This window comes from Mauremys reevesii, linkage group 7 (genome assembly GCF_016161935.1).
Source record: "Mauremys reevesii isolate NIE-2019 linkage group 7, ASM1616193v1, whole genome shotgun sequence".
Classification (NCBI taxonomy): Eukaryota; Metazoa; Chordata; order Testudines; family Geoemydidae; genus Mauremys; species Mauremys reevesii.
This window is the reverse complement of record NC_052629.1, coordinates 102,290,398-102,304,061: the sequence shown is the minus strand read 5'-3', so window position 1 is coordinate 102,304,061 and position 13,664 is coordinate 102,290,398. Positions and strand designations below refer to the sequence as shown.

The window sequence follows — 13,664 nt, the reverse complement described above, 5'->3', positions numbered from 1 at the left end:
GGCTATGCAACAGATGTGGATTGGAGTTCATGAAGTTTTCCAGCCCACTACAGTAAAAGTGGAGGACAAGCTATAGAAGTTACACCAAGTCATGATATGAAGCCACAGAGTGGTTGGCTTCATTGCTACATCTGAATACATATTTTACATATGAAAGAGTAAAGAACCACCTTAATTTTTTTTCTCCCTGTCACAATACTGAAGTCTCATACTGTGGATATCACTTAAAGCTACAATTCCTTGACTGGTCCACATCTGAGGCCTCTTTTTCCTTTTCCCCACAATACAGTACTGCAGACAACTTCAAAGAACTAACACTTACTTGGTCCTTTTATGGACACATTGATATCTCCACTCCCAGCTGCTTTAGTGTCAACCTTGAAGTCTGCAGTCTCTCTGATCCGGACTCCTTTAGGTTGCAGGCCTCTACCACTGGCACGACAAGCACTTGGACTGCATGCTGCAAATGAATTTTAGACATCAGTACAGCCTTTGATTCTCAAGTAGATGTAACCTAGCCAAGACAGCTTACAGCTATCTTTTACTTAGAACATTGACTCGGGGAGAATGTTTTAGCTTTTGAATGTGAAAAATCTGAATGACACTAGTCAAGGGGTTCTACATATGGCCTTTAGGCTTTTAGACTGTAGCATTAAGTTATTCCCCAATGTTCTGAGTCATTTACGTCAGCTGTTCTTAGAGAGGGCTTGTATACACTACTGCACAGGGTCAACCTAAGATCGTGTAGCTGAAGTTGTGTGAATAGCATAGCTGAAGTCGACATACTTAGATCTACTTACCGCGGTGTCTTCACTGCAGTAAGTCAACAGCTGATGCTCTCTCGTCAACTCTGCTTGTGCTTCTCATTCTGGAGGAGTACTAGAATTGACAGGAGAGCGCCCAGCAGCTGATAGACGTGATAGACCCCTGCTGGATTGATCTGGCAGGTAGCGTAGACAAGCCCTAACACTAAAAAGCCTTTGACATTTAAACACTGAAGACCAATTGCTATGTAGAACTTTAACACCAAACATTAGGAAGATGAGGATGAGAATGTTAATAATAATCCTGCCATTCCCAGAAAACTTTGCATTTGAGCCAAACTGCATGCAGTGTATAAAGTTTCACTGTAGGAGTGTGCCTTAGTAATCTACTGGCTAGTCCTTCAGGAGTAGAGCAGAGGTGGTAATATCTAAAGTGATCAGAACTGGCTTCACCAGACAGCTAGTACCTTGGAAGACATGAAATGGAAACTCTTGCTTTGCTGCAGGTTCATATGAATAATGAAAGATATGTTCTGCATTGACACATGCAGAGACTGAACAATGCCCCTTTGTACACTTTCAGGCAGAACAGAGTAATAGACGACAGAAGCAGAGTAGGTGGCAGAGTCTTAAACTTGATGGTTTGCATAAGTGTAGCTGTCCACAGCAAAGTGTTTTCCCAGCCATGAGCAAAGTGTAAATAGAAACTATTTCTACAAAATAAGCTACTGGGCAATTATGAATAACTGGCCTTACATAAATGCAATTCCAGCTATCAGGTAGTCTTTAGTCCAGTAACATTCTAGAGACAGATGACTCATTATAGGTTCCCAGTTCGGTCCCAGCATGCATTTATATTATGCATGTGCAGTGTTTATAGTAGAACAGTAGTGTACAGCATCTCTGGAAAGTCTGACAAGCAGTTCATTCTGCTTTTCATATATCAATAGTTTGAAGATAGTTGTTTTAATTATCTAGTAAATCCAACTCCTAATCCAGGCTGTATAAACAAGATCAACGCTTTAATCACATGCTACCTGCTAGCTCTGGAGAACACAGCAGCAAACCCAAGTTCAAACAGGAAAAATCCACATGCCCTTATGCAATTCAGTTAGGCAGTTAATTTGTGGTTAAGTAGTTTTACCAATTTGACTTATTGCAAATCAAATCTTGTTGCCCTAACTGGTAAGCGTTTTGTGTTCTGCCAAAGCAGCAAGGAAAAAAGCTGTTGATAAACAAGCTGCAGGTCAGAAGCTGAAAGACAGCAAAACCATGAAGAAAAGTAAGTCACCCTGCACCTCTTACCGAGGGAGCTTGCTCAACTAGGAAGCCATTAGCAGTGAAGTCCAAAATTCCACAAGTGGAGGGTAGCTCAGGAGAAGTGAGCAGAGGTTGAGAGCGTAGAGGCAGGTGAGGATGGAACAGAAAGTCAAGCTTCAGTTAAGGAGGAAAAACTGAGACAAAGTAAATATAGTAGACTGAGTCAGAGCTGGAGAAAAAAAAGTTAGACACTGAAATGGAGTTTAAAACAGCCGCTTCAAGAGAAAGGCCAGGATCTAGTTAAAGCCCACTGATAGGAGACTAGCACCTAGAGCCATATTACTAATATGGAATTAAGTGGATATGCAAGATAAACAATTCATTTGCTTTAATATTTGAAAAGCAAAAGATTGTCATACACAAGGTAATCTAATCCACCAATACAGATGAAAGCAGTCCATATTTACAGAAATACGTCAGTGCAGCCATCATCCCAATACATACCTTCTCCAACAGGAACAATGCAAGGACTTTTTGGAATAGTCTCTCCAGCAAATGTCACTCTGACCGTATGAGGCCCAGCTTGAGTAGGTTTGTAGGTGCAACGGTAGACTTGGCTCCCTTTGTCTTCTACCATAAGCTCCACTATATTCTTTCCTTGAGGATCCTCCACTTCCACATTAACATCACCCACACCAGCACCTACCCACATGAAAACAAGTTTAGCTCAGCCTTTGAACTCAGATGTTACAAGTGTCCACTTCCCTGGAAGCAAGACTCTTCCAAGTCTGACTCTGCTAAGATCCAAGATTAAGGCACGGTTTTGGGTTGGCTGCTTGTGTGTGAAGGGATCAGTCCATGAGGAAGCCAGCTTTGGAAGATTTTGCTATGGCCTAGCCATGCTACTGTAAGCGTATAAGTGACACACTAAGGTGGTCTGGTATACTGATAGCCTCTACTCAAAGCATTTGACTTAATACCACTTCTGTTCAGGAGGCACCTGAGTAGCAGAATTGAATCCTACCGCAGTGTTTACTTTTACCTTCTTGCCTCCCCTCCCTGGTTTGCAGACTTATGGCAAAAAGGGCCAGATCCTGTTTGCTAGTAAGTAAAGGCTGGCAGCTCCTTAAGGCAATGGAGCAACAGTTGCAGGGAATCCATCACTGCCTCCAGAACGGTTTTACAACCAGGATTATTCATTACTCTTTGCACTACATAGGCAGCTCTTTAGACAAACTATAGTATTTGGCTTTTCCTCCCCACAGAACCCTTTCACAATTCAGCCTGTTAGCACGCAACTGCAGAAGCCATCGGTTGTGGAGCTGGGGGGCCACCCAACCCAACTGCTTTTTGGCCACACCAAGCTTGAGTTGGCCACAACCCCATGTGCTACGTTGCAATACCATCATTTTCTGACAGAGGGACAACTGTCAAATCTGAGTCATTGTGATTTGACTTACAGGGTCACTAATGTTCAAGTTTGGTCCAGCGGCCCCTTGATCATGCAGGGGAATGTGGGCTAAATTTAAGTGAGGTGTTCCAACCTGGCACACACAAATTGAAGTGCCACTCAAATTTTCAGGGGGTTGGTAGAGGACAAACCTGAGCTCTGCACCTACTCCCTTTCTCTTCCTCCCCCCCCTTTTAAATAGCACTCCACAGCCCCTGGCAGAAGATAATCCAATTCTCTCTCTCAAAAAAAAAAAAACTTCCTTTGTATTGGCAACTTGCCCTACTTGAAAGGGGTTCCTGGACATTAACTGGGACTTAGTGATTCCAAAATGGTAAACTGGAATAACTCAGGAAAATTATTTTTATTCTATTCTTTAGAACTAGTTTAAATTAGAGCTTCTAAGCCAACATCTTATTCTAGACAAGGGTGTCTAAGTTTGTTCCTTTTCCTTCACCACCACTGAAGACACCTGTTATTCAACCATGTTGGTTGCTTGTTCAGCAGTACAAGGTGCTTTTTCAACATCCATGACTTAGTCCAGACATGTCTCTACATGAAGCAGATTACTACCTCTCCCAATTAGAAACAATGTTTTGCCAGAGTAGTGTGGCACTTGCCCTAGATCAGACAGCTGCAGCCAAGATTTTTAGGAGCCTCAGGCAGAAAGCAGTTATATATTAAACACTGGGTTCAAGTGTTTAAATACTTGAAGTAATTGCCCCATTTTGTTTTACAGTCAAGTTCTGCATCAGCATTTGCAATACCTTAAGCACACATTCCTGTGGAATATAGTATTATGGCCACAAAATGCTGTGAAGTAAATGGTCTATGAAGAAATGGTAACTTACAAGCTCACTAGTCATTTTATTAGACTGATTCTGGTTCATCAAGACAGAACTCAAACAGTAATTGGATCAATTATTTTGCTGCAGTTGGATACCGAATATGGTAAACATTGTGTTTTTATATTTACTGTTAATATTCAGTTTTTCTAGGAGGCAGATATATCATAGCCCCATTTTAGCAAGTAGTGGAGGGAAGACAGGTTAGTACTGCCCGAAAACACATCAAGCTGCAAGAGCTATTGTAGGGTATATAATTGTGTAACTGCTATACTAGAGATCTGTAGCACTCATTGAAGCATGCTTACCTGCTGTGTAAATTTCAAAGTAGGTAGGTTTATTGGCAATGTTTCCAGTTGCCTCCAAGCCTGGTCCTTTTGCTGTTACTTTGCTAGCATCTCCCTGGGCTTTGTCAACATTTACATCAAATGGACTCTTGGAAATATGCTGTCCAGCAAATAAAACTGTAACCTTAAAAAAGCACACAGACATTAGCACTGTGATAGTAGGATTAGAATTAAGAGGCCACCTTGCAATTATGTTAGGGGCCTGGTAGAAATGTTTTCAACTAGCAATAATCGCCCCTCGGATTAACCTCATTAGTTACGATACTGCCACTCCTTGAGCCACAAGATCAAGTGCTTGAACTCTTAAGGGTCAAGGCTAGGTTAAGAGGTCCTGTGGAGAAAACTTTGATGTTAAGTCCCTCACTTTCTGTGCCAACTGGAGGTACCCTAACCGCTTACTGCACTCTTAAGACGACATGGGAAATACTGGCCCTCAATTAGGTTTAAGTCTTAATGTCCCCATAAAAGATGCAGTTTTCCACTGCTGGGGGCTGAACTACTTGCAACAATCATGTTTATTATGCGAGTGCACAAGGACAGGATGGGACCCAATTGTACTTGGCTCTGTACAGACAGTTGTAGACAGTTCTCTGCCCTGAGAGTTTACAGTCTCAAAAGACAAGACTGAGGGTGGGGGAAGGGGAAGGGTAGACGAGTGAACAAGGTCATTATTTCCAATATTTGGAGGGAAAAGGGTTTGATCAGCTAAACTGAAAGCATGCCTATTGTGAAGTTGTGCTCCATCATTTAGACTCATTAGGCCAGGATGTGGCACCCTTTGGAGAAGCCATTTATTTGGACAATGAGCATGCACCACCATTTTCCTAGTTTCTGCTTATTTCTTGCACTAGAGAAATGCATCTTGGTCTTCCCTGGACCAGAATTAATGGACTCAAACTAGCAATTTGTTTGTCCACCAAGGACAATAGCTAGTTACAAGGATTAAGGACACATCTTGGACCAATGAGCTGAATACACATTCAAGAGACAAAATCCAAGGGCCACTTCAGGTGTGTTTTCCAAGCACACTAGATGAAGTGCCATATCTGCCTGATGAATCTAAGCTACACGAAGTCCCTGGCTTCTTCGGCCATGAATACTCCCAGTTAGAATGAAGTTTTATAGGAGATTAGTGATCCCCTACTATCTGTTGATAGCAACATGATTCAAGGCAACTAAGGGTATGTCTTCACTACCCGCCGGATCAGCAGGTAGCAATCGATTTCTCGGAGTTTGATGTATCGCGTCTCATCTAGAGATGATACATCGAACCCCGAACGCGCTCCCATCGACTCCGGAACTCCACCAGCGCAAGTGGCAGTAGCAGAGTCGACGAGAGAGCCGCGGACATCGATCCCGTGCCGTGAGGATGGGTAAGTAATTCGAGCTAAGGTACTTCGACTTCAGCTACGCTATTCACATAGCTGAAGTTGCGTGCCTTAGATCGACCCCCCGCCCCCTGCAGTGTAGACCAGGCCTAAAGCAGAGATGTTTGCTTCTCACTGCCCCTCCTACATGCTTCACTCCCAGTATATCCAGAGAAAAATGACAGTTTGAGGACCGAACTCTTATCATTGGCCCTAGAACTGGCCCTAGTTGGTTGCCAGTCAGAATGGTGACAAGAACAAGATTGGACACAGGACAGGGTTACAGGGTCTGAAACAAAGTTTTGAACTGAGATATTTTCCAGGTCTAGATCCTCCTGAAGAACTTGCAGGCATCTGTGTAGTCCAGGCACTCCAGATGGTAAATAAGATGAGGACCTACTGGAGATCAAAATGAAAGCCAGCTGAGGGTGCAGACTGCAGAGTTGGAGCAACTGAAGAAGAGAAATACGGAGACCCTCTGCAGGGTCAGCTTTCATACCTTGCCTGGTAGAACCATTAAGCTAGCAATCTAAAACATAGGAGACTAAAGTGGACACAGCTGTACAGCTAGGGAAGTTTTGAAAGGAACTTTTCCAGGCTTGGGGCAGGTGTGAAGATGACCAGAATAATCCAGAGGTTTGGCTTCATCATTGTTTCCCCTCTGGATCTAAATGGGACAGGGTGAATGACCGGCCTAACAACTCTACTGCATTTACTTTGGCCCCCAAAGTTGTCTGCATAAATAAAGATTCCAGGAGCCCAGGACCAGCATTTTAGAAGTACAACCCTAGAAGGCTGCTAGTTCTCTAATGCTTGAGCTTGGGAAGTAGGGGATACTGGAGAATGCTATGTATTGTAATGAAGCCCTTTCAACCATGTGGCTTAGAGTGGAACAAAACTTGAGAAAACTGCAGCACTGAGGAGGCAGGAGGAGCTGAATGGAGCCCATCCCTCCAATTCATTCTTGCCAGCCTTTTCCTGGGAGCGGTCAATGGTCCCGCTGTGGTTACCATCTTGGTGGGCCCCCAAGTCAGGGTGAGTCACAGGCCCTACTCCTGGTACTAAAAGCTCATGGAGACCAAAAGGCTCTGCTCATGCTCTGGAGAAGTATCTGCTAACACCAGTGTTGAGAAAAGAGCAGAGGATGAGCCCAGCGACACAGAGTGAGTGCTTTTCCCCATCCCTTTGGAGAGGATGGGGTATCCTTTTGATCAGCAGCAGGTCATCCCGTTATCCTTGCGCATCACATTAAGTAGGAGTATGGACCACAAGACCATGTTCTCTCACAAACTGGAGAAATGTGGGAGGGTTCATCCCTTAAGGGAAGGGAGAGAAGAGTCCACTAGCCCCAGACTGTGGAGACTTGAACAGAAAATGGAAACAGGTTATTTACACCAGGGTTTCTGGGTAGTTATGTCACCAGTAAATATGATAGTTTAAGGTGCCCATTTATAGTGCAATATTAACAAGCATGTTGAGCATCATGAACACCCAAAATCTTCTTGCTCACTCACCTTGTGAGGTCCAGTAACTTTTGGCACATACTGTACAGAGTAGGTTTTGTTCTTCTCATTGTCAGGTGTCACTTTTGCCTAGAAAGGAAAGGAAAGCATTTGTCCCAGAAACATTGAGTCTACACTTGATGATCTGCTAAACTAGGACTTTTCACAAGTGACACTAAATCTTTAGTTGGTAGAATTTGAAGCTGAAACTAGTCAAGAGAAGAATGATTCTCTTTAGGACCCACAGTAATGTTAGATACAGTTGCCATGGCAGCAAGTACACTTGATAGCTATCTGTTCCCCAATATTTGTGCAAAAGCCAGACATTTCTAGAAACACATGAACCAAGTTAAAATACACCTGGTGACCTGTTCTGTTCCTTTGCTACCAGGGGTGACTCCATGCACCAGTGTAGGAACTGGTGCTTGGGGTAGCCAATTCAAAGGGGTGGCACTCCATCTGGTATCAGGGCAGCACGTCTAGGTCTTCAGCGGTGGGTCCCGCATTCCCTTGCTTCCTCTTTGAGCTGCCGCTTAAGTGCTGCCACTTTTGGGGATGGAGAGTGCCTGCTGCTTGGGACAGCAGCAAAGCTGGAGCTGGTCCTGTTTGCTACCAACAACTAAACTGGGGCCCGACCAACATTTTTAACCAATATCAACTGCAGTATAATTGTACTTGTCTGGAATGTCTTAATTCAAATGCTCACTTGATTAAATTCACCAACCTCTATCACATTATAGGAGTTTCCACTAACTGAACTCTCAAGATTGTTCTAATGTACCAAGTACTAAGCAATTAGCAGCAGATATTCTACAACTTTAGCCATTGCTCTTGCAGAATGATCAGGGCGATCATGATTTAGTTCTATTTGGTAACTGAATGTACTGTCATTTGATTTTTTCGATTTGTCAAGTACAGTTCACTGAAAGAATTTACTTCTAGTGATTCAACATTTGAGCTGTGTTCGTTGTATTGGTCAAGTCAACTGATTCTCTTCCAGTTGCGGAACAGTGATTTATAAATTAGGAGAAGGGCTTAAAGACAGCAGGACTGAGTCTGGTAGGTATAATGATCATGAGACTATTTTAAAATGTTTTCTTCACTAAGATATTGCTTAGGGAAGACAGGCTATGGAAAGATTTCAAAGTTGCTTCCAGTCACATTGCACATAGTAATTGTGCTACTGGATCCTAGGTAAGGAACACATTTTGCTAGCTGGCTTGTTCAGGATTTGAGAGCGCCTTGGAAAGCTTTCCCAGGGAGAGAGAGTATTCCTGAAATGTCAGGGTCTTTAATACCACTTCAGATTCAAGTCCAGGATGTGAATATAGTTTTCAATATTCATGCTAAAGAGCAAAACTGCTTAATAGAAAGAGGAACTGAAGGACAACTTGACAAATATAAAACATGCTCATGTCCCACCTGATCAGTTGTAATTGAACGATAAAGTTTTCTATTCCTTTTAAGAACCATGTACACTAATTCTTAGCAAACTGTAGTCAGTTGTCATTTTGACTTTTAAAGTATTCATATATTCTATTTAAGAACAGAGAAACACCTTAAGTATTGTGCATCACTACCTACTGTATCTCAGTGTAGTAAACTGTATTTAACCATTTAAAACTAGATTTTTCCCTACCAATTTTCATGCTAAACACATTTAGCATACAGACCTCTTCTCTGTTCCCCGCTGGATCTTCTATGAAGACCATTACATCTCCTTGCCCAGCACTGATAGTATCTACTGTAAAGATGGCAGGTTGCTTCACCATGTTTCCATGAGGCTCAACTCCTGTTAAGGGGATAGGACACAAAAAGGCACATTTAGCTGGTTTCAAAACTAAATAAGAGGTTGTTTATGACCGTCACACAAGCCACCTAATACAAGTTCTGATACAGCCCAAGTAGTGAGACATTAAGTTCCCCAACAGTTTTCCAGGACTGCTTGTTTGTCCAATGCCACTGTTTTTGGTAACCAGCATCATAGCTCAGAGTAGCTACACCAGTCTTTCCTCTTATTGCCCCAGCAAGGGCACCCACTGAGACCTCCAGCTCCTCAGCTGTTGCCTCTTTGATGAAGACCTACATCTCTCCCCCTTCTGACTGGGGTATTCCCAGATTGCAGTGTTCCCAGCCTTTATACCTATTCTTGAGGGTACAAAGCATTAGAGAAACATTTAACAATGAAAATCTACATCTCATGCATGCCAAGAAGCCCATTCCTAATATGGATTCTAGCAGGGTAAGTCATTCAACCTCCACACCCAAGGGGGATTCCTTAAGGTTACCCATTCATCACAATTTCAGCTCAGAACAAGGACGCCACCTTGTGAGACCTCAATAGGCAAAATCCCTCTGATGCTGCTGTAAGGATTTGGGCCCCTACATGTACCAAGGGTCCCGTCCATCTGCTGGATGAGGAAGAAGGCTAATTCTGGATAAAAACCTGAGTTTTTAAACTGATGTCTTTTCTTGGTCTCTGGAAAAATCCAAATTTGAACTAGTCTATGAATTTCTCCCCTGGGGGTGGCTTCAAAGGTTCATGACAGAAGTCCATTAGCAACCCCCTCCCTACTAGAAAAGGCACATACACTGCCATAACTGCATTTATAATACAATGAACCCAACTGGTATTGAATTCGGATTACTAATGTTGAACTTTATTGAATTAAGCTTGCTGTAATTCAATAAGTTCTGTTCAGGATATTATTAGTGTCACAACCTGCACTTCCTAAAATACAGGCACCTTTAGGAGTTCTAATGGTTAACATAAGGTCACAGCAAGCTTATCCCAGAATGAAGTCTGGAATTCTGAATTCCACTTGGCTTTAAGTCTAATGATGGGCTGCCATATTCTCCGAGATGGAGTTAAGACTGTTCAGAAGAGCCACCAAAAAGTTAGAAGCCATGTCCCATGACTCAGCTTCCATATGGTAGCAAGGATTGTTTCATTCTAGTTACAAGAATGATGTTGGTGTTACTCCTTGAGTTCATAGAACTGGGAATGTTCAGAGTATCACAGAGAAGCCACAAGCAATGTTAAAGCAGTTGGAGAAGTGGTGGTGAAGTTCTGAACAGCAATTTGATATGCTATTTATAAGATTAAGTTATTCAGTATTAGATATTGTGGCCAAAAGTTTAGTTTTTAGTTTTAATAGGTATTCTACTTTCACTACATATAAGTGACACTTGTGGTTTATCTGCTTGTGAACACCCACATCCCTCCCTAATTTCTCCCATGCAAGGCATTCAAAACATCTTGCCAAAACTAAGCTTACGCAGCTAATATACACCAGCAATGGCTTAAGCCGGGGTGGCCAACCTGAGCCTGAGAAGGAGCTAGAATTCACCAATGTCAGCAGCACCTCCCACCCCCAACAGCTCCACCAATCTGCTATTTTGTGGCATGCAGGATGTGGGGGGGGAAGAAGAGGGAGGAGTGAGACATGGCAGGCTCAGGCAAAGGAAGAGGCGGAGTGGGGCAAGGCCTGTGGCAGAGCCAGGGGTTGAGGAGTGAGCACCCCCCTCCCCCCAGCACATTGGAAAGTTGATGCCTGTAGCTGGGGCCCTGGAGTCTGTGCCTAGACAAGGAGCTGCATATTAACTTCTGAAGTGCCACATGTGGCTCCGAAGCCACAGACTGGCCACCCTTGGCTTAAGCTAAGGTCTGTGCCCTGCAAGACTCAGTGGACTTTTATTTAAATTAGGCTAAGTGAAAAGGCTCTGCACTTCTCACACTAGACTTGTCACAGCATGCATTTACTGCAGCTTAGTTACTGAATCTTTTTTACACTTAGCCTTGAGCCATTACACCTGTCCTGCTGTTGAGTGGGTGGAGGAGTTCCCAAAGTTGCTAGCTCTTTGCTAGTCCAAGCATATCCATCATATCATGTCCAGGAAATTGCTTCTCATGAGACAGGCATTGCCTCTAGTTTTATTGAGAAAACTATTTCTCCACAGCCATTTGTACAGTTAGTAGAAAATGCAGTGTCTGGTTGCTTACCCAAAAAGTGGCTGCGAACAGCAGAATTTCCAAATCTATTTATCTCCAGAGAAATGCAACAGTAATATGAGGATATATTCCTGTTCACACATTAGGTGTTGACTGCATCAGTCATCTAGACAAATGCAAGTTTTGCACGTAAGCCATTAGTGTTCAGGCACTGTACAAGCATTGAGGCAGCACCTCAGAAGGTGGTTTCTCCTTCCCCTGGGCAGGGAAAGCAAGGCAACGAGATAAAGCTACTTTCTTGAAGTCAGAGCTGAAGTCATACCTTACCACTTCTTAATCCTGTTAGTGCTCCAGATCATGCTGCCCCTAAAGGGCCTTTTTTGCCCATGATAAAGGTTACTATAAACACTCCTTAGGGAGTCAGTGCAGTTCTATACAAAACTGTAACCACATCTTCTCATGCCAATTGAGAACATAGTTGTCCTTGCAGTAAAGAAAGGTTTGTTAGCTTGGAATACAAGGTAACCTCTCATAGCATAGCTTACATGGAAAGCTGGAACAGCTGTATATGTACATATTGCCATGAATGGACATGGCAGCAAGAGATTTTCCTAGTATCCAACATTAGGTTGATGGTCAACCTCCTGTTGGAGGTGTTTTCAAAGCCACACCTCCCAGGATGAAGTTTAAGATTTGGACCAAGACCATTACCAGCCAGTTACCCTCATCCAATAGAGTGAGTCTCCTTTGCCAGAAACCTCTTATGGCTTGTCTCACCACTTAGCACTGTCCATGCTTGCACTGAACTAAACTAACAAGACAGTGCATGGGCTGCATTGTTGATTCCCGATGAGCAGTTTTGCCATTCTGGGGGGCAACTGTGAACCTATTACTGCTGAGATTCCAAGTTATTCCTCTACAATAAGGTTTACTAGGACTGTTCATATGTATTACTCCCCACCCACCCCAGAGGCAGCTAGTCTTCTAGGGCAGGAAGCTCTGCATATATTCATTCATCTTTTACTTCGGTTTCTGGGCTTTTTAAGAAGAGTGCATGATATACAGTAATATGCAAACAGGGTGGTGCACACTTATGTCTGAGTATTGTTTCAGACATTGGTCCTGTAAGTTTTGTTAAAAAGTTTCCTTGTTGGTCATCCCACTTTTTCCAGTGGTGAGTTGTTCTACAAGTGCAAGGTGTCAAACATGCTCAGGTTTTGTTGTTGGTTTTTTGGGGGGAGGGGTGAGAAGAGGGGGAGAGTTTGCATTTTAGAAATAGGAGTGCTTTTTGGGCTGTTGCCACATTTCTCAGCCTAAGCACCACACGAGAAGTACATTAATCCAGCTTGGACTCCAGACCTACTGTGGACAACACAATCAAGCACCAACATGTTTTTCTGAAGTGTCAACCTAAGTCAAGTAAATACCCTGCATTGGCAAGTGTTATTCCTTACCTCTGCCATAGGCTCTTGCTTTCTTTGGATTCAGCTTGGGTTTTAGAGGAGCTCCTGGCTTAAGCTTGGCTTTGGGAAACTGTGACAGGTAAGTCATTACAGAGTGTTCATCCACACTAGGGTGAATAATTTCTTCAGGAGTAATCACCTGGAAGATATGCAGGTTAGAGTGTTAGGTGCATGTATTTAGTCTACCATTTATCAATATTAGACTCCCAAGAGCAGTACAATTCAGGTACATGGGAATTCTATGCATTCCAATAGCTCCCCTTACATAGAAGTTTCCTAGAGTAAATCCTTCCAGTTAACAATACAAAATTCAGTTTGAAAGTATTTAATGCAGTATTATGGGTTGAGTTAGTAGCAAAGAAGTCTGCATTAGAGGAAGTTTGTAATGCTATATAGTCTACTGATGTAGTTTTAGGGAAACAAAGATGGAGACCACCACCATCTGTTAGCCTCAATAACTAAAGAAATCAAAAGAAATGCATTATTTCCAAAACCAGAGAGTTACCCTCCTGGAAAAGCAACCTGGCGCTATTCCTTCAATGAAGGAGATTGTAGATGAATAGCTGAAAAAGTGAAACTGAAATTCACACTGACAGCAGTGATGCTGTCATGTCCATCAGTTTGTTCTAATGCCATGAGCAGAGTCACCGGTCAGAGAGCTTTAGAGATTTAACATATTTTGCTTGTTCTACTATTAGCATGAAAATATGGTTT

General features: G+C 42.9%; 1 protein-coding gene and 1 pseudogene across 4 annotated transcripts in view; both read right to left on the bottom strand.

Moving 5' to 3' along the window:
• FLNB (filamin B) overlaps positions 1–13,664 on the bottom strand; it is a 111,361-nt gene that overhangs the window by 56,200 nt on the left and 41,497 nt on the right. For all 4 annotated transcript variants that reach the window (XM_039546615.1, XM_039546617.1, XM_039546618.1 and 1 more), the window contains exons 5-10: positions 12,942–13,089; positions 9,209–9,327; positions 7,548–7,625; positions 4,628–4,790; positions 2,529–2,726; positions 323–460 (exon numbers count right to left, since the gene is read on the bottom strand). In XM_039546615.1, the coding sequence (XP_039402549.1) occupies positions 323–460; positions 2,529–2,726; positions 4,628–4,790; positions 7,548–7,625; positions 9,209–9,327; positions 12,942–13,089 (844 nt within the window). The remainder of the gene's footprint in view (positions 1–322; positions 461–2,528; positions 2,727–4,627; positions 4,791–7,547; positions 7,626–9,208; positions 9,328–12,941; positions 13,090–13,664) is intronic.
• LOC120369572 lies at positions 4,790–4,948 on the bottom strand (annotated as a pseudogene).